Genomic DNA, 21,246 nt, shown 5'->3' with positions numbered 1-21,246 from the left:
ATGGGAGAGGCAGGACTTGCATTGTGTCAAGCGTCACAAATAGAACCAAGTTATATTTTAGCACCGAGCTACGCAGATGCTCATGGGCAGTTTGGATGCAATGATTGAATAACGTTTACATTTATTTTGCAACGCTCGCTCACGTAATACGAGCAGTATGGTTAGCATATGGTCAGCAAACGGTATGGTTAGCAAACGCCCTTTGTGTTTGACGAAAAGTACACTCTCCCACATTAGTATGCTGGTATTAAATTTCTGTCCTTTCAGGATCACAAAACTGTCACGCACTGAAAGACTATAGGTTCACCCCTGCGCAAACATGGCTATAAAATATAGAAAGGCTCTTAAGATACTGTATTCATGTTTCAAGAAAGGAGTGTGTATCTGGTGAAGTGGTTTTATGCGCTGACTTAATAGATGCTGATGATTTTAGTTTTTTACTCTGCTGATCTCAGGAAGAAATTACTAGTCCTCACTGTCCGAGACCGAGTCAAGGCCGAGGACCCGATCAATATGTGGTCTCGAGACCGGTCTCGGGTACTACAACACTGACTGAAGCTAGTGTAGCTCGGACTGCTTTTTATTTTCGCTTCGTGCTACTCACTGTGGAGAAGGGTTATGAAGTGCGGTTACTCTTTCTATTGCTCAATCTGCTCGAAGTGTTGGATGAATTTGGGAACTTTTGAGATTGTGGAACTTTAGCTGTGTGTGCCTTCTGTTGGATTCGCGCTCTGAGTTGAGAGCTCTTTTTGCAGCGGAGAGAAAAGCGGACACTTTGCTGGTTGTCTGTTATGTGTTGGGCTCATTCATTACGCTGTGCCTTGCTAAACTGTATTCCTGCTGTGCTGGTGGTTGCAAATCAATGGGATTTATGTTCAGTGTTTACATGCCTTTTAAAATGGAAACTGCAAAAATTCAAAGGATCTAGAAGTGCTAAGTTCAGCGCACTTGTTAAAAGAGATGCGATCACACAGCTCATAGTGAAAATGTTCAATTGGTTGTCAAAGATGTGCACTGATTTCTCAAAGTTGGTTGAGTTGCATGATCTCAATGAGTCCATAAAGGCTTTGTAACCTGCTGAGGAGGCAGAAAAGGATCCGGTTGAATGGTCTGGCCCAAACGCCAGTCTGAAAAGACAGCCTTCTTATTGGTTAAAGTTGAAGCATTGAAAAGGAAACGAGCATTGGAAACACTGGTAAAGCAGCAAAGGTTGTCCTCATCACCTCTTAGTGTACCAGTGTTTAAGGGTGACCCACTAGACTACAGGTTCTTTGAACATGCTATTGAAGACAGTACCGAGAACACCAAAGACAGGCTGTACTTTTTGGAGCAATGCACCATGGGCCAACCCAGACATCTAGTCTGCAGTTGCCGACACGTGGAGGCTGACAGAGATTATGCAGATGCCAAAAGGCTTCTGAAAAAAAAGCCTACTGGAGATGAGTATAGAATCGCCACAGCTTACATTGAGAAGCTGGTCGCCAATCAGGGTTGAAGATTCCGACATTTTTCTCACTGGAGGCCTCAACACTATGGATAATGTTCAATATAGGGAGGAAATGGACAGCCCAACAAATGAGAGCTGTAGTCTCAAAGCTGCCATATAAGTTTAAAGGTGAATTGGCTACCTACAAGAGAAATGGAAGAAGAGCCAGGTTTGCTGATCTGGTTCACTTTTTGTTGATTGCCAAGCCAGGATAGCATAACATCCTGTGTTTGGAAACCTAAGGGAAACCCTCCCCCCACCTCAGCAGTGAGGGGAGGTTCAGTACCTGTAAATAGGTCGTGTTTTGAAAGAGAGAGAAAATGGTTTTGCCATCAGTGTCACACCAGCTGTGAAAACAGTGAAAGAGCTGGGTTGGCAATCCCTCTGGTGCGGCACCCCGGCAGTGTCCGTTCTGTCAAAAGAGAACACAGTCCAGGCACATGCACAGAACTGAACAAAAAGCCACATCGAGAGAAGTTGGACTTGTTGAAGATCCAAAGGAGCCTGCTTCGGGTTGTCTGACCCCTGGAAACACGAGCAAAGGATGGACACAGACTTACCCGTGAAGTTTGTTCGCGCAAACATCCTACCATGTTGCACATCACCCACAAAAAGGTAAACCACTGCAAAATAAATGAAAACGGAGAGCAGAGTGCTACCAGTGCATTTGTTAATTTGGATGGAGATGCTGGGGACAGGAATCCTGATTGCATCCTAGTCATCGTGCCTGTCAGGATTAATAAAATCAACAAAAAAAGGGGGGAAAAGTAAGAACTTAACTTTGATTGGAAATTGGACTAATGGATCATTGCGTGCAGAATGTCAGGTTTTTGGAATCGCTCATGCTATGCCTGTGACAACGAGCAAGGGTCTGTGGCAAGCATTTCCCGGCAAAACGAGAAGAATTCGTTGAGCCAAATCTTCCGCGCCGTTGCTCATCAAAGGACATTGGTATGTGTGCGAAACACTTGTGTTGCGCGATGCAAGTTGAACATTTTGCTTTGGAAATTGGAAGCGTTGTGGAATAGGAATTGGAGTCAAGTGTTTCATAGGGAAATACTATCCAATATGTTGATGCTTCATTTATGAACATGAGAACAGAGTATTGGGCTCTGTATCTTCGCATTGGTGAACAGGCAAAGAGTGGCGTCATGTCATTGAATAATCAAACCTTCTGGTGAGTGGGCTTCATGAGGTGAAGATGGATTGTAAAGGAAGAAGTGGAGAACCACTGCCCTGATAACATGTAAGAAATTGACAGATAAAAACAATATGGTGGATTGGCAGTGATGATCCACAGGCCATCAACCCTGCTGGTGACGACCATGTTGGAGATGGATCCGATTGGTGTGGGTCTCTGGCGGTCCCTTAGGAGAAGGTGGTGGCAACCCAGGACAGATTGGCTGCCCTGCTGTTACTGCCCACCACATCTACACATAGGAGTGGCACACTGGGGTCAAGCTGTTTAAAAAAAATGTAACTTGGGAAGTCCGTTAAGAACAAATTCTTATTTACAATGACTGCCTACCCCGGCCAAACCAGGACGATGCTGGGCCAATTGTGCACCACCCTATGGGACTCCCAATCACGGCCGGATGTGATTTAAAAAAAAATATATTTCACCTTTATTTAACCAGGTAGGCTAGTTGAGAACAAGTTCTCATTTGCAACTAGGACCTGGTCAAGATAGAGCAAAGCAGTTCGACACATACAGCAACACAGAGTTACACATGGAATAAACAATCAATCAATAATACAGTAGAAAAATCTATATACAGTGTGTGCAAATGAGGTACGATAAGAGAGGTAAGGCAATAAGTAGGCCATGGTGGCAAAGTAATTACAATATAGCAATAAAACACTGGAATGGTAGAATGTGCAGAAAATGAATGTGCAAGTAGAGATACTGGGGTGCAAAGGAGCAAGATAAATAAATACAGTATGGGGATGAGGTAGATTGGATGGGGTATTTACAGATGAGCTATGTGCAGGTGCAGTGATCTGTGAGCTGCTCTGACAGCTGGTGCTTAAATCTAGTGAGGGAGGTAAGAGTCTCCAGCTTTAGTCATTTTTGCAGTTCGTTCCAGTCATTGGCAGCAGAGAACTGGAAGGAGAGGCGGCCGAAGGAAGAATTGGCTTTGGGGGTGACCAGTGAGATATACCTGCTGGAGCGTGTGCTACGGGTGGGTGCTGCTATGGTGACCAGTGAGCTGAGATAAGGCGGGGCTTTACCTAGTAGAGACTTGTAGATGACCTGGAGTCAGTGGGTTTGGCGACGAGTAAGAAGCGAGGGCCAGCCAATGAGAGCGTACAGGTCGCAGTGGTGGGTAGTATATGGGGCTTTGGTGACAAAACGGATGGCACTGTGGTAGACTGAATCCAATTAGTTGAGTATAGTGTTGGAGGCTATTCTGTAAATGACATCGGTAGGATGGTCAGTTTTACGAGGGTATGTTTGGCAGCATGAGTGAAGGATGCTTTGTTGCGAAATAGGAAGCCGGTTCTAGATTCAATTTTGGATTGGAGTATTTTAATGTGAGTCTGGAAGGAGAGTTTACAGTCTAACCAGACACCTAGGGATTTGTAGTTGTCCACATATTTTAGAACTAGGTACTGCAGTGATGCTTCTTGCACTGAGATGCAGTGTCTTAGACCACTGTGCCACTCGGGAGCTACTACAGAACTTATGCTGAACAACAGGGGCAAAGTGCTAGAAACCTCTGGTCCTGAAGATCATCCCTTCCTGAAGACTAATCCACACACATACATTTGTGTAATTGTTTCTTCCCTAAATCAGAGAACAATTCGGGGCCGGAGTGTAGGAGCCATTTTGGCCTGTTTATGTGTTGTGTGTATGTTGTCTGTCAAGGGCTATTTTAACTCGTTTTGTACACTATATATATGATGGGGTCACTGGTCGTGTGTGTGTCGGTAGCACAGGTGACCAGGAAGGGTAAGCACAGTTGAGAGGAGAGCGCATACAGTTCTTAACCATATCACAGACACAGCTTATAAAATGCTTCTCTCTGCACCTTTTTGTATAGGAATATGTGTATTGGAGCTATTTATATTTTAAATGCGCAATAAATGGGAACTTCAGCCGACAAGAGTAACGTTTGGAAAGTTGATTCTTTTGGACGTGTTATGGACGGCTCTCTCCTGTGCCAGTGGCTTTTCATAGGGAATCACCACTACAACATGTAAGTGTACAGTAGGTTAGAGCCACGTACCCATGTAACCCAGGGTCCCCACCCTGCCTCGTACCAGATTCCCCCCGGATAGCTTCACTGCCAGGCCCAGGTCTGAGATACGGATGTGCCCTAAGAGATGAGGTGAGGGGAGGGGTTAAGTGGAGCATTAGTTCATATAGTATGGTAGCCACAGATTATTTCACATACTAGATCAATGTTTTCCCATGACAGGGAAAGTCATCGAACACAAAGTACAGTGCTTTCGGAAAGTGTTCAGACCCCTTCACTTTTCCCACATTTTGTTACGTTACAGCCTTATTCTAAAATTGATTAAATAAAAATGTTCCTCATCAATCTACGCACAATAACCCATAATGAGAAAGCGAAAACAGATTTTTGGAGTTTTTCCAAATTTATTGAAAATAAAAAACATACCGACGTAAGTATTCAGACCTTTTGCTATGAGACTCAATTGAGCTTAGTTGCATCCTGTTTCCATTAATCATCCTTGAGATGTTTCTGCAACATGATTGGAGTCCACCTGTGGTAATTTCAATTGATTTTACATGATTTGGAAAGGCACACACCTGTCTATATAAGGTCCCACAGTTGACGATGTATGTTGGAGCAAAAACCAAACCATGCGGTCGAAGGAACTGTTCTTAGAGCTACGAGACAGGATTGTGTCGAGTCACAGATCTGGGGAAGGATACCAAAACAATTATGCAGCATTGAAGATCCCTAAGAACACAGTGGCCTCCATCATTCTTAAAATGGAAGAAGTTTGGAACCACTAAGACACTTCCTAGAGCTGACCACCTGGCCAAACTGAGCAATCGGGGGAGAAGGGCCTTGGTCCGGGAGGTGAACAAGAACCCAATGGTCACTCTGACAGAGCTCCAGAGTTCCTCTGTAGAGATGGGGCAACCTTCCAGAAAGACAACCATCTCTGCAAGACTCCATTAATCAGGCTTTTATTGGTAGTGGCCAGATGGAAGCCACTCCTCAGTAAAAGACACATGACAGCCCTCTTGGAGTTTGCCAAAAGACACCCAAAGGACTCTGACTATGAGAAACAAGATTCTCTGGTCTGATGAAACCAAGATTGAAGTCTTTGGCCTGAATGCCAAGCGTCACATATGGGGAGATGTTTTCAGTTGCAGGAACTGCGAGACTTGTCAGGATCGAGGGAAAGACGAACGGAGCAAAGTACAGAGAGATCCTTGATGAAAATCTTTTCCAGATCGCTCAGGACCTCAGACTGGGGCGAAGGTTCACCTTCCAACAGGACAACAACCCTAAGCACACAGCCAAGACAACGCAGGAGTGGCTTCGGGACAAGTCTCTGAATGTCCTTGAGTGGCCCAGCCAGAGCCCAGATTGAACCCGAACGAACATCTCTGGAGAGACCTGAAAATAGCTATGCAGCGACACTCCCCATCCAACCTGACAGAGCTTGAGAGTATCAGCAGAGAAGAATGGGAGAAACTCCCAAAATACAGGTGTGCCAAGCTTGTAGCGTCATACACAAGAAGACTCAATGCTGTTAGCGCTGCCAAAGGTGCTTCAACAAAGTACTAAGTAAAGGGTCTGAATACAGAATGATTTCTGTTTTTATTTTTAATAAACTGCAAAAATTACTAAACCAGTTTTTGCCTTGTCATTATGGGGTATTGGGTGTAGATCCCCCCCCCCCTCCCCCCATTCAATGTAATGCAATGTTGAATAAGGCTGTAACAAAATGTGGAAAAAGTGAAGGGGTCTGAATACTTTCCGAATGCACTGTATATGAGGGAAGAAGTAGGATGTTTTTGGCAGGTGACATTGGCAGAGTGTGTGTATCCTGTGAGGTAGTTACTAATTCCAGTGGTATGGTTGATATCATCTACAGGTGCCTCCAACACACTGCCAAGTTTGGAACAGGTGCAAATAAGTTGATCTAAATATATACTAGACCCGCTTATCACACACCGTCAATTTACTTCCTGATAGACCAACCGTTTGTGTGAAAAGAAAATCTGAAATGACGTCACCAGGATATCCTGCTTGGGGAAACTAGATTCTGCATCGATGGAAGCGTGATCTGATCTGGGCGTGAAGCACAGATAAGGTTGCGACAGAGGTGCAACTTTCAACTTTTGTTTGGTGTGTTTATCTGACTGGATAATAATAATTATGCCACCCACCACCACTTCTCAAACCAAAGTTGCGCTCCTGGATTGTGATATTATTAAAGTGTGCCTACCATTGTCATCCAGAAGTATGTTCTCCGGTTTCAGATCCCTGAAACAAAAAAAACAAAAAAGACAGAAGTCAGTACAGTGCCTTTTCAATGTCACAATCTGTTTTAATCTGGTTGTGTTCCAGTTCTCCACCCTTTTCCAGAAGTGTGCAAGAGGTGGGCAAACAATTTCTCGCACAGATTTACAATGGGGGGACGGACTCCTTTCAGTCAATACTTACACCAATCCTATGCTTTTAAATCCATGAAGGGGAGTGTGCGAGGGCACACTTCTGGAAAAGAGTGTAGAATCAGGACAGAGCCCGTGTCTACTGACCTGTAGACAATGTTCTTCTGGTGGAGGTGGTGGAGACCACAGCAGACCTCAGCAGCATAGAACCGAACCCTGGCCGGCTCCAGGCCTGGAGGACCAATGTTATAGATGTGGAACCGCAGGTCTCCTCCGTTCATTATGCTTAGCACCAAACAAAGAGATTGTTTGGTCTCATACGCATACACCAGACTCACCTAGAGATAGAGTTATGGGAGGATGGAGGGGAAGAGAGGACGTAGATAGACAAAAAGAAAAGAGGGGATGAGGGAAAAAGGATGGAAAGAAAGAGAAGAGGATGGAGAGAAAGAGAGAGAGTCCGATTGTGTGAAGAACCCTACCACAAATCTGCTGTTGATCTTTTCCAGTATCTGTTTCTCGTTGAGGGCCATGGCCTCTCCTCTCCTCTTCTTCATGTGAGTCTTCTCCAGCTTCTTGCACGCATACATCTTCCCAGAGGCTCGCACCTGGCATGCCCACACCTGGGGGAGAGGGGAGGAAGCGAGAGAAGGATGGGGAGGCGGAGATTGTATGAGCTGAATCCTCACGATCAAAATTGTCGTTAATAATTTGTATCTCAGTTGGATTTGGGCTCTATCTTTTCAGAGTTTTGATTTCTCTCCAAAACTTTGTGAAAAGAAGTGTAGTGAAAGAAGCCTAACCTCCCCGAAGCCTCCCTTGCCCAGCATCCTGTACTGTCTGAAGGTGTGTTTGGTAACGGGCTTTCTGGTGGGAGAGAAATACACAGTTAGTGGCTGGGTGTCAAGCACGTGGGGACATATCTCACTTAGTTTGATTACTCAGTCAAACACACACCCGTCCATATGCACTGACCTCTCTACCATCTTCCATTGCAGAAAACGCTCAAAGTACATGCTCTGCAGGTACTGAAGGAAGGGGGCACCACTCAGGAACTCATGGAGGTCACTGTGATCACACAGTGAAAGAAGGGTGAATTACTTCACAGCACACACATTCACATTCACTCATGTGTGGGGTAAGATAGTGGAGGGAAGGGTGAGAGCAACATGGGGAAGGTTGGAGTAAGAGGGAGGTCAGGGTTTAGAGATCTGTGGTTAGGTTAAGGGTCAGACTCACTCTGTGCAGTCAATGAAGATGTCTCTACCGTGCCACACCTCCAGACTCTCTCTGCACCTCTTACCATAGCTCTCCACAACCTGTACACACTCAGACGACTGGCAGGAGAACATACACAGTTATTTAGCACAAATCTAAAGTGAGAAATCAACCCTTAGTGTATGTGTGTGTGTAAAGACGGTACCTGTCTACTGAGGAACCTGTTAATGATTTGCATGCCAAAACTCTTCCTATCTTCATCTGATTGCACCTCATACTCCCCCTGTAAAAATTCAAAGAGATCTGCACATGTGATTCCTGTTTTGTCAACATGAATTTTGAAGATCCCCATCTAGCATCTGTCACTGATTGCTTGATCGTTCTTCATGAACGACCCAGGTCACTAAATCTCAGCATGCCATTGAATCCAGGCCAATAAGGAAACACAGAGAGATCTGAATAACAAAGTTATTTATAACCCAGTAGACATAAGACGTCTTCTGCATACTGTAACATACTTTACGTTTCTAACAAAGTTATCATATTAGAACTCTTTCCTGGCCGTGCGCCCAATACACACACCCTTCGGAAATATGGCATCACTTTGCTATGACACAGGTCTTTCAGCAGAGTGTACTTTAACATCAGCTTGCCGCATTCAGTCGGATCATATCCCCCAAAATGGACCATACCACCTCCTTTATCGTGAATAAGGCCTATATAGTGGATCGTACCATTTTGTCCAGTAGGGAGTTGCAGTGCCGTAGCTCAGGTTTGCTCTGACAGAAGAGACAGAATAGTTGTCTGCCAATAGGCTGCTTCACACACAGACTGGAGTAGTCTCTCGCTGAAACAAACACATTACAAACATACAGTATTACACATACAAAACTTGCACTCACACACGCACATAGACACACATACATACCAGGGTTGTGCTCAATTCACAATTGCATTGAGAATGCATCATAAGTCATTTTGAATTGAAGTAGTAAACATGATACAGAATTTCAATTGAAATTGGTATTAAAGGCAATAGAACTGAATTCAGTGAAATGAATTGAAATTCAAATGCCTCTTCTATTGTATATTAGGTGTAGTCTATACAAATATACATATTGTACATAAAACATCAAACATGTCATTATATACAGTTGAAGTCAGAAGTTTACATACACTTAGGTTGGAGTCATTAAAACTCGTTTTTCAACCACTCCACACATTACTTGTTAACAAACTATAGTTTTGGCAAGTCGGTTAGGACATCTACTTTGTACATGATACAAGTAATTTTTCCAACAATTGTTTACAGACACATTATTTCACTTATAATTCACTGTATCACAATTCCGGTGGGTCAGAAGTTTACATACACTAAGTTGACTGTGCCTTTAAACAGCTTGGAACATTCCAGAAAATTATGTTACGGCTTTAGAAGCTTCTGATAGGCTAATTGACATAATTTGAGTCAATTAGAGGTGTACCTGTGGATGTATTTCAAGGCCTACCTTCAAACTCAGTGCCTCTTTGCTTGACATCATGAGAAAATCAATAGAAATCAGCCAAGACCTCAGAAAAAAATATTGTAGACTTCCACAAGTCTGGTTCATTCTTGGGAGCAATTTCCAAACACCCTGAAGGTACCACGTTCATCTGTACAAACAATAGTACGCATGTATAAACACCATGGGACCACGCAGCCGTCATACCGCTCAGAAAGGAGACATGTTCTGTCTCCTAGAGATGAACGTACTTTGGTGTAAAAAGTGCAAATCAATCCCAGAACAACAGCAAATGACCTTGTGAAGATGCTGGAGGAAACAGGTACAAAAGTATCTATATCCACAGTAAAACAAGTCCTATATCGACATAACCGGAAAGCCTGCTCAGCAAGGAAGAAGCCACTGCTCCAAAACTGCCATAAAAAAAGCCAGACTACGGTTTGCAACTGCACATGGGGACAAATATCATACTTTTTGGAGAAATTCACTCTGGTCTGATGAAACAAAAATAGAACTGTTTGGCCATAATGACCATCGTTATGTTTGGAGGAAAAAGGGGGAGGCTTGCAAGCCGAAGAACAACATCCCACTGTGAAGCATGGGGGTGACAGCATCATGTTGTGGGGTTGCTTTGCTGCAGGAGGGACTGGTGCACTTCACAAAATAGATGGCATCATGAGGAATTTAAATTATGTGGATATATTGAAGCAACATCTCAAGACATCAGTCGGGAAGTTAAAGCTTGGTCACAAATGGGTCTTCCAAATGGACAATGACCCCATTGTGGCAAAATGGCTTAAGGACAACAAAGTCAAGGTATTGGAGTGGCCATCACAAAGCCCTGACCTCAATCCCATAGAGCATTTGTGGGCGGAACTGACAAAGCGTGTGCGAGCAAGGAGGCCTAAACACCTGACTTAGTTCCACCAGCTCTGTCAGGAGGACTGGGCCAAAATTCACTCAACTTATTGTGGGAAGCTTGTGGAAGGCTACCCAAAACGTTTGACCCAAGCTAAACAATTTAAAGGCAATGCTACAAAATACTAATTGAGTTTAAGTAAACTTCTGACTCACTGGGAAAGTGATGAAAGAAATAAAAGCTGAAATAAATAATTCTCTCTACTATTATTCTGACATTACACATTCTTAAAATACAGTGGTGATCCTAACTGACTTAAGACAGGGAATTTTTAATAGGATTAAATGTCAGTAATTGTGAAAACTGAGTTTAAATGTATTTGGATAAGGTGCATGTGAACTTCCGACTTCAACACGCATATGAAATATTGTTGATACAATAGATTTTCAGGACAAAACCTTAAAATGTATGATCAAGGAAAACAAAACCTGTATGTGAATATTCTAAGTTATTATATTTCAGTAATCACTTACATTTTGTTCAATATGGGAAAAATAATACATTTCCCAGAATGCATTCGTTTAACCCTCAAGTTGACCCTGATGCCTTACATTTATTTTTCAAACAAATGAAATGGTTGGTGGACATATAATTGGCTATTAAGTTTCAAAGAGCATATGACATTTCTTTTATAGAGAAAAGTTATATATTCTTTGTTATCTGGAAGTGTGACCTGTCGGATTCAATGAAACTCTCATGTTCAACGATTGAGTGGAATTTCTTTGAATTGAACCAAATTAAATTCTACTTCCTGACATTCAAATTCTACATCCTGTTGGGTGTGGTCAATTCAATTCAAATTTCAACTCATGAGTCAATTCCAAAATTATGAACGGAGCACAGCCCTGATATATATATACACACACAAACAAACACACACTGACCGATGGTGTTGCCCAGCTCCATACACTGGCTTATGTGAGGGAAGCGCAGCATCCTTCTCCATTTCCAACTCCTGCCTTTTCCTCGTCCACCTGGAGAGAGATGCAATAGGGTAGGGAAGAATGAGAAGACGTTTGATTTTACAGCTGAGCTGTCGTAGTATACTGTTTTTCTTACCCAAAAGCATGCGAGTTTATTCAACCCTTTGGGTTATGTATTGTGTGTGATATCTTAACAGGGGGCTTCAGAAATAAAATAAATAGATAAACAATATCAGCAGTAAGACCAAAACATTTCACATTTGATAACTGGACAGATTCAGGCTTCTAGTTGAGCAGTTACAACCTTAACCTGAAGGTCTTTGCTCTGTTTACCTTTTCGTTCACCTCAACACACTGGAAATAGATTACTATCAGTCTGTCAACAACAGCCTTTGTTCCAGTGTGTATGTGTGTGTAGTTTCCTTGTCAATCAGGTTCTAGCCCTGGCATCCATCCATTCCAAAAGAGAGATCTATAAATAGGTCTAGGAGCAGGAACAAAGCCTATGGGTCCACATACAGTAGCACTGCATCCTACACACACACACGTTTGTTATACAATCCTTGCGGGGACCAAACCATTGATTCCCATTCAAAATTCTATTTTCCCTAACCTTAACCCTTAACCCTAATTCTAACACTAATTGTAAACCAAACCCTAAACCTAACCCCTAAGCCTAAAATAGCCTTTTTCTTTGTGGGGACCAGCAAAATGTCCCCACTTGTCTGAAAATTCTAATCCCCACAAGGATAGTAAAACCACAAAAAACCACACTCACAGTGCAAAAAATAGCTGTGTCCAGCTTACATGTGTCCCCTACTGATGATGTCATTGACAGATGGAATCTAGAGAGGAGCCCAACCTGTTTTGTGACCTCACGCAAAATCCCAACATTAATGTCTCACAGAATGGAAAATCAAAATATAAAGTTATCTTTTGATGTGTGTGCCTACCACAGGAGTTTGGTGGCACCTTAATTGGGGAGGACAGGCTCGTGGTAATGAGCCATCCTCCCCTCAGCAGCCTCCACTGGTGTCTACAGTACCCCTTGGGGAGGGTATACCCCAAAAAAGGGGATGTTGGAGAAAAAGCAAATAAGAAGCGTTATGTATGTTACATGAAATAGACACACTTTTTGGGCAGACTGAACTAATTAGCAAAAGTCTGAGTTCGTAGACCTTATGTCAAAACATGCATGGTCAGTTGGAAGGAAAGGCTTGGTTGAACACAAAAACAATAATTAAAAGAAACGTGTCATTCCCATTAGTACTTTAAGAGAGGAAAAACGACCGTTGTGGATGTTACTGAGTCTGAAATAAACATTTGAATCTTAAACATTTCTTGATAAAACTCTATCACAACACATTTGTTGTCATTTTGAATGTTTTTAAAAAGTCCTGTCGAAGGCATAGTGTATTAGGATTGCATACTTAACATGTACCCTGGATAATAGACTGCCAGGCACCACACCCTAATAGGTCCTTTTTTTTCTCTTGATGTATTTAAAAATGTACCTTTACCAGTTAAATAAAACATTTAAAAAATATTTAAATGTTTCTGAAATATTGTAACAAAGCATGCAAATAAGACCATCGACGTGCCTCTACCGCCAATCCACTTTTCCGGACACTGGATGACGTCAGAATATTTTGCTTGCATTTGAAAAGGACACTTATCTTTCTATCTAAAAAAACCAGTACTGCCATATATGACAAATGTATTTCAGCATATATTTTCCAAGAGAATCTTAGCTGGAACCCATCGTTTTCAAGATATCAACAATTGCTTCAGTAAAAGTCTGAAGAACATGGTGCATTCGGAAAGTATTCAGACCCCTTGACTTTTTCCAAATTTTGATATGATGTTGGAATGGGGGACTGTCCTGTCCCAGTATTCTGCCCTGGACCTCAAGTTACATCCCTGCGCCGCCTTCTCCCATCGCCTCTATGCCATGGAGAGGAACTACGATGTGGGGAATCGTGAGCTCCTCACGGTGAAGATGGCGTTGGAGGAGTGGAGGCACTGGCTGGAAGTGGGTGGAACATCTGTTCATTGTTTGGACCGACTACAAGAACCTGGAATATCTCCGCCCCGCCAAGCGTCTCAATTCCAGGCAAGCTAGCGGCGCCCTGCTTTTCTCCCGGTTCAACTTCTCCCTCTCATACCGACTGGGATCCAAGAATGCCAAGCCGGATGCTCTGTCACGCCGCTATAGCCCCACGGCTACAACCCCAGAACCCGAGACCATCCTTCCCACCTCGTGGGGGGGGGGGGGGGGGATAACCGGATGTTTGTTCCTGACGTGGTCCACTCCTCGGTCCTGGAGTGGGTCCGCTCCTCGGTCCTGGAGTGGGTCCGCTCCTCGGTCCTGGAGTGGGTCCGCTCCTCGGTCCTGGAGTGGGTCCGCTCCTCGGTCCTGACGTGGTCCGTTCCTCGGTCCTGACGTGGGTCCGCTCCTCGGTCCTGGAGTGGGTCCGCTCCTCGGTCCTGACGTGGTCCGCTCCTCGGTCCTGACGTGGTCCGCTCCTCGGTCCTGGAGTGGGCCCGCTCCTCGGTCCTGGAGTGGGCCCCGCTCCTCGGTCCTGGAGTGGGCCCCGCTCCTCGGTCCTGGAGTGGGCCCCGCTCCTCGGTCCTGGAGTGGGCCCCGCTCCGGTCCTGGAGTGGGCCCCGCTCCTCGGTCCTGGAGTGGGCCCCGCTCCTCGGTCCTGGAGTGGGCCCCGCTCGGTCCTGGAGTGGGCCCCGCTCCTCGGTCCTGGAGTGGGCCCCGCTCCTCGGTCCTGGAGTGGGCCCCGCTCCTCGGTCCTGGAGTGGGCCCCGCTCCTCGGTCCTGGAGTGGGCCCCGCTCCTCGGTCCTGGAGTGGGCCCGCTCCTCGGTCCTGGAGTGGGCCCGCTCCTCGGTCCTGGAGTGGGCCCGCTCCTCGGTCCTGGAGTGGGCCCGCTCCTCCAGGCTTGCCTACCACCCGGGCTCCCGTCAAACCTTGGCCTTTGTGCGACAACGCTTTTAGTGGCCCTGACGTCTCAGCATTCATCGCCGCATGCACGATTTGTGCACAGAACAAGACTCCTCAGTAAGCTCCAGCTGGTTACCTTCAACCTCAGCCTGTCCCTCACCGTCCCTGGTCTCACATATCCCTGGAATTTGTCACGGGTCTCCCCCCGTCTCATGGCAACATCGCCATGACTTCTGCCGCGTTCAAAACAACTGGAAACTCGGAACTGGCAAATCTCAGACTTCAGTGAGTTCAAGACAACAGGGAACTCGGATAAAACTAGCTCAGACTGGGAAAATACGGGAAATAATTTTGAACAGTCATCCAACTCGGAATTCCAAGTTGGGTTTTCGGGTCTCTTTCTAGAGCCCACAAGAAGGACCGCTGCGCCACCTTCCTGTTCAAGTGAAGCACAACTGTAAGGGTGCGTGCTGGTGGCAGGGAGGTCAGGCGCAGGAGGTCGAACTTGGTATAAAACGGAGCAGTTTAATAAGTGCTCAAAAACGCCGAAAACCAAAATATACAAAATAATACAAGCGGGTACAAAATCCGTCGCACACCAGAACATATCTTGCACATAGTTTACAAAGAAACAATCACCGACAAGGACAATGAGGTGGAACAGAGGGTTAAATACACAAAATGTAATGTATGGGATTGGAACCAGGTGTGATACAAGACAAGACAAAACCAAAGGAAAATGAAAAGAGGATCAGCGATGGCTAGAAGGTCGGTGACTTCGAACGCCACCCGAACAAGGAGAGGGACCAACTTCGGCGGAAGTCGTGACAACAACACAACAAGGTGAGTCCAAAAATGTATTGTATGCTGCTGCATAAATGATGTAATATGCCAGGGAAATATGTATACTGAAAGTAATACTGAGTGTATGTTGTGTAGTAAGCTGTTAGTAGCCCAAGTGCCTCACCCTAATAATTTGGTCCCTTTCCTACTTCATAATTTAGCCTACTGTTCTGACTGTTGGAACTGTTGAGATGCGCTGAAGAACACGTTTTACATTCTCCAAACCATTTGTGCTATTTAGTTGTTTTTTTTGCGTTTTGTGTAACTTTCAAAAAAACCTATTGTGTACATAAATGTTGCTGCTACCGTCTCTTATAACCAAAAATAACTTCTGGACATCAGAAAAGTGAATATTCATCGCGGACTGGAAGAAACTTTTTCTTTTAACGAGTCCAACGACAATGAAATCCTGCTTTCACTGGAACAGGCCCAGATCCATGCCTTGTGCGTGAAGAAAAGACGCCGGAAAAGGGGACGTAGATCGGGGATCCTTCTGAGAACCCGGAGGCGAACGAGTAAACTCCCACTGCCTTCCATTCTTCTTGCTAATGTGCAATCATTGGAAAATAAAATTGATGACCTAATATTAAGATTATCCTACCAACGGGACATTAAAAACTGTAACATCTTATGTTTCACCGAGACATGGCTGAACGAAGACGCGGGCAATATAGAGCAAGCGGGATTTCCCATGCACCGGCAGAACAGAGACGCGACCTCTGGTAAGACGAGGGGTGTGTGTCTTTTTGTCAATAACAGCTGGTGCTCTCCCCCGCCCTCCATTTGTCAATTTGACCATAATTCTATCCTCCTGATTCTTGCTTACAAGCAAAAACTAAAGCAGGAAGTACCAGTGACTCGGTCAATACGGAAGTGGTCAGATGCTACACTACAGCACTGTTTTACTAGCACAGACTGGAATATGTTCCAGGATTCATCCAATGGTATTGAGGAATACACCACCTCAGTCATCGGCTTCATCAATATGTGCATCGATGACTGCATGTACATATCCCAACCAGTAGCCATGGATTACAGGCAACATCCGCATCGAGCTAAAGGCTAGAGCTGCCGCTTTCAAGGAGTGGGAGACTAATCCGGACGCTTATAAGAAATCCCGCTATGCCTTCAGATGAACCATCAAACAAGCAAAGCGTCAATACAGGATCAAGATTGAATCCTACTACACCGGCTCTGACGCTCGTCAGATGTGGCAGGGCTTGAAAACTATTACGGACTACAAAGGGAAACCCAGACGCGTGCTGCCCAGTGATGCGAGCCTACCAGACGAGCTAAATGCCTTTTATGCTTGCTTCGAGGCAAGCAACACTGAAGCATGCACGAGAGCACCAGCTGTTCTGGATGACTGTGTGATAATGCTCTCGGTAGCCGATGTGAACAAAACCATTAAACAGGTCAACATTCACAAAGCCGCTGGGCCAGACGAATTACCAGGACATGTACTCAAAGCATGCGTGGACCAACTGTCAAGTGTCTTCACTGACATTTTCAACCTCTCCCTGACCGAACTGTAATACCTACATGTTTCAAGCAGACCACCATAGTCCCTGTGCCCAAGGAAGCGAAGGTAACCTGCCTAAATAGCACTCACGTCGGTAGCCATGAAGTGCTTTGAAAGGCTGGTCATTGCTCACAACAACAGCATCCTCCCGGACACCCGAGACCCACTCCTATTTGCATACCACCCCAATAGATCCACAGATGACACAATCTCAATCGCACTCCACACTGCCCTATCACACCTGGACAAAAGGAACACCTATGTGAGAATGCTGTTCATTCATTCCAGTTCTCTGCTGCCAATGACTGGAACGAACTACAAAAATCTCTGAAACTGGAAACACTTATCTCCCTCACTAGCTTTAAGCACCAGCTGTCAGAGCAGCTCACAGATTACTGCACCTGTACATTGCCCATCTATAATTTAGTCCAAACAACTACCTCTTCCCCTACTGTATTTATTTAATTAATTTGCTCCTTTGCACCCCATTATTTTTATTTCTACTTTGCACATTCTTCCACTGCAAATCTACCATTCCGGTGTTTTACTTGCTATATTGTATTTACTTCGCCACCATGGCCTTTTTTGCCTTTATTTCCCTTATCTCACCTCATTTGCTCACATTGTATATAGACTTATTTTTCTATTGTATTATTGACGGTATGTTTGTTTTACTCCATGTGTAACTCTGTTGTTGTATGTGTCGATCTGTTTTGCTTTATCTTGGCCAGGTCGCAATTGTAAATGAGAACTTGTTAGCAACTTGCTTACCTGGTTAAATAAAGGTGAAATAAATAAATAAAATTGACTACAGGTCAGTGGTCAACACCATAGTTCCCCTTGAAGCTCATCACTAAGCTAAGGACTCTGGGACTCAACACCTCCCTCTGCAACTGGATCCTGGACTTCCTGTTGGGCCGCCCCCAGGTGGTAAGAGTGGGCAACAACACGTCTGCTACACTGATCCTTAACACTGGGGCCCCTCATGGGTGTGTATGTAGTCCCCTCCTGTATTACCTGTTCACCCACGACTGTGTGTCCAAACACGACTCCAACACCATCATTAAGTTTGCTGACGACACAACAGTGGGTGGCCTGATCACCGACAACAATGAGACGGCCTATAGGGAGGAGGTCAGAGAACTGGCAGTGTGGTGCCAGGACAACAACCTCTCCCTCAATGTGAGCAAGACTAAGGAGCTGATCGTGGACTACAGGAAAACATCACCAACAAACTATGGTCCTAACATACCAAGATAGTCGTGAAGAGGGCACAACAAAATCTTTTCTCCCTCAGGAGACTGAAAAGATTTGGCATGGGTCCCCAGATCCTCAAATGGTTCTACAGCTGCACCATCGAGAGCAGGTTGCATCACTGCCTGGTATATCAACTGCTTGGCATCTGACCATATGGCGCTACAGAGTGTAGAGGTTGACCGATTAATCGTAATGGCCGATTAATGAGCGACGATTTCTAGTTTTCATAACAATCGGAAATCTGTATTTTTGGACACCGATTTGGCCAATTTTTTTTTATTTATTACACCTTTATTTATCCTTTATTTAACTAGGCAATTAAGTTAAGAACACGTTCTTATTTTCAATGGCGGTGAGTTAACTGCCTTGTTCATGGGCAGAATGACAGATTTTTACCTTGTCAGCTCGGGGATTCAATCTTTCAACCTTACAGTTAACTAGTCGAACACTTTAATGCAGTAAGAAGCCAAGGTAAGTTGCTAGCTAGCATTAAACTTATCTTATAAAAAACAATCAATCAATCATAATCACAAGTTAACTACACATGGTTGATGATATTACTAGTTTATCTAGCGTGTCCTGCGTTGCATATAATCAATGCGGTTCGTATTTGCGAAAAAGGACTGTCTTGCTCCAATGAGTACCTAACCATAAACATAAATGCCTTTCTTAAAATCAATACACAAGTATATATTTTTAATCCTGCATATTTAGTTAATATTGCCTGCTAACCTGGCTCGTTGCAAACTCTGTGAAGACTATTTCTTTCTAACAAAGACAGCCAACTTCGCCAAACGGGATGATTTAACAAAAGCGCATTTACGGAAAAAATTAAATTGTTGCATGACTGTACCTAACCTTAAACATCAATGCCTTTCTTAAAATCAATACACAGAAGTATATATTTTTAAACCTGCATATTTTGCTAAAAGAAATCCAGATTAGCAGGCAATATTAACCAGGTGAAATTGTGTCACTTCTCTTGAGTTCATTGCACGCAGAGTCAGTGTATATGCAACAGTTTGGGCCGCCTAATTTTACATAATTATGACATAACATTGAAGGTTATGCAATGTAACAGGAATATTTAGACTAATGGATGCCACCTGTTAGATAAAATACAGAACGCTTCCGTATTTCACTGAAAGAATAAACGTCTTGTTTTCGAGATGATAGTTTCCGGATTCTACCATATTAATGACATAAGGCTCTTATTTCTTGTGTGTTATTATGTTATAATTAAGTCTGATTTGATAGAGCAGTCTGACTGAGCGATGGTAGGCACCAGCAGGCTCGTAAGCATTCATTCAAACAGCACTTTCATGCGTTTTGCTAGCAGCTCGTTGCTGTGCTTCAAGTATTGAGCTGTTTTTGACTTCAAGCCTATCAACTCCCGAGATTAGGCTGGTGTAACCGATGTGAAATGGCTAGCTAGTTAGCGGGGTGCGCGTTAATAGCGTTTCAAACATCATTCGCTCTGAGACTTGGAGTGGTTGTTCCCCTTGCTTTGCAAGGGCTGCGGCTTTTGTGGAGCGATGGGTAACAATGCTTCGTGGGTGGCTGTTGTCGATGTGTTCCTGGTTTGAGCCCAGGTAGGGGCGAGGAGAGGGAAGGAAGCTATACTGTTACACTGGCAATACTAAAGTGCCTATAAGAACATCCAATAGTCAAAGGTATAGGAAATACAAATCGTATAGAGAGAAATTGTCCTATAATAACTACAACCTAAAACATCTTACCTGGGAATATTGAAGACTCCTGTTAAAAGGAACCACCAGCTTTCATATGTTCTCATGTAATGAGCAAGGAACTTAAACGTTATCTTTTTTACATGGCACATATTGCACTTTTACTTACTTCTCCAACACTTTGTTTTTTCATTATTTAAACCAAATTGAACATGTTTAATTTTGAGGCTAAATTGATTTTATTGATGTATTATATTAAGTTAAAATAAGTGTTCATTCAGTATTGTTGTAATTGTCATTATTACAAATACATTTTTTTATTTTTTTATTGGCCAATTAATCGGTATCAGCTTTTTTTTGTGGGTCATCCAATAATCGGTATCGGCGTTGAAAAATCATAATCGGTCGATCTCTAACAGAGGGTAGTGCAAATGGCCCAGTACATCACTGGGGCCAAGCATCCTGCCATCCAGGACCTATATAATAGGCCAGAGGAAAGCCCATAAAATTGTCAGAGACTCCAACCACCCAAATTATAGACTGTTTTCTCTGATACCACACTGCAAGCGGTACCAGAGGGCCAAGTCTAGGACCAAAAGGCTCCTCAACAGCTTCTACCCCAAGCCATTAGACTGCTAAACAAATCACAAAAATCGGCATCGGACAATTTACATTGACCCCCCCACCCCCTTTTGTAGACTGCTGCTACTCGCTGTCTATGCATAGTCTATCACGCCCTGACCTTAGACATCCTTTAAATCTCTATTTGGTAGGTCAGGGTGTGACTAGGGTGGGAAATCTATGTTTATATTTCTTTGTTGGCCGAGTATGGTTCTCAGAGGCAGCTGTTTATCGTTATCTCTGATTGGGGATCATACTCAGGCAGCCCTTTTTCCCACCTTCTGTTGTGGGATCTTGTCTTTGTGTGTTGCATGTTATTTGCACTCCAAGGTTTACGTTCGTTGAGTTGTTTATTGTTTTTGTTGGAACATTTAAAATTGAAAGAAAATGTACGCCACGCTGCACCTTGGTCTTCATTTAACGACGAGCGTTACATAGTCACTTCGCCCCCACCTACATACTGACTCGGTACCAGTGACCCCTGTATATAGCCTCGTTATTCTTATTGTGTTACTTTTTACTTTAGTCTATTTGGTAAATATTTTTTTATTAAACTGCACTGTTGGTTAAGGGCTTGTAAGTAAGAATTTCACAGTAAAGTCTACACTTGTGGCAAATAAAGTTTGATTTAATTTGACTTGATGGTGCTCATGTGACCTATAGACTGTTTTTAGAGAAATGTAATCATTGAATATTGTAAGAGCTTTCATTGTC

The 21,246-nt window shown here is 43.9% G+C and overlaps 1 protein-coding gene across 1 annotated transcript in view; it reads right to left on the bottom strand.

The window, feature by feature from the left end:
* LOC135544574 (G protein-coupled receptor kinase 5-like) overlaps positions 1-21,246 on the bottom strand; it is a 32,397-nt gene that overhangs the window by 6,524 nt on the left and 4,627 nt on the right. Inside the window, exons 2-11 of the mRNA XM_064972296.1 lie at positions 11,612-11,701; positions 9,041-9,153; positions 8,512-8,589; positions 8,328-8,425; positions 8,064-8,156; positions 7,892-7,955; positions 7,571-7,711; positions 7,236-7,426; positions 6,923-6,960; positions 4,717-4,806 (exon numbers count right to left, since the gene is read on the bottom strand). Of these exons, the coding sequence (XP_064828368.1) occupies positions 4,717-4,806; positions 6,923-6,960; positions 7,236-7,426; positions 7,571-7,711; positions 7,892-7,955; positions 8,064-8,156; positions 8,328-8,425; positions 8,512-8,589; positions 9,041-9,153; positions 11,612-11,701 (996 nt within the window). The remainder of the gene's footprint in view (positions 1-4,716; positions 4,807-6,922; positions 6,961-7,235; positions 7,427-7,570; positions 7,712-7,891; positions 7,956-8,063; positions 8,157-8,327; positions 8,426-8,511; positions 8,590-9,040; positions 9,154-11,611; positions 11,702-21,246) is intronic.

Source organism: Oncorhynchus masou, chromosome 8 (assembly GCF_036934945.1).
Source record: "Oncorhynchus masou masou isolate Uvic2021 chromosome 8, UVic_Omas_1.1, whole genome shotgun sequence".
Lineage (NCBI taxonomy): Eukaryota > Metazoa > Chordata > Actinopteri > Salmoniformes > Salmonidae > Oncorhynchus > Oncorhynchus masou.
Note: the sequence above shows the minus strand (reverse complement) of the source record. Positions and strands in the feature narration are given on the sequence as shown.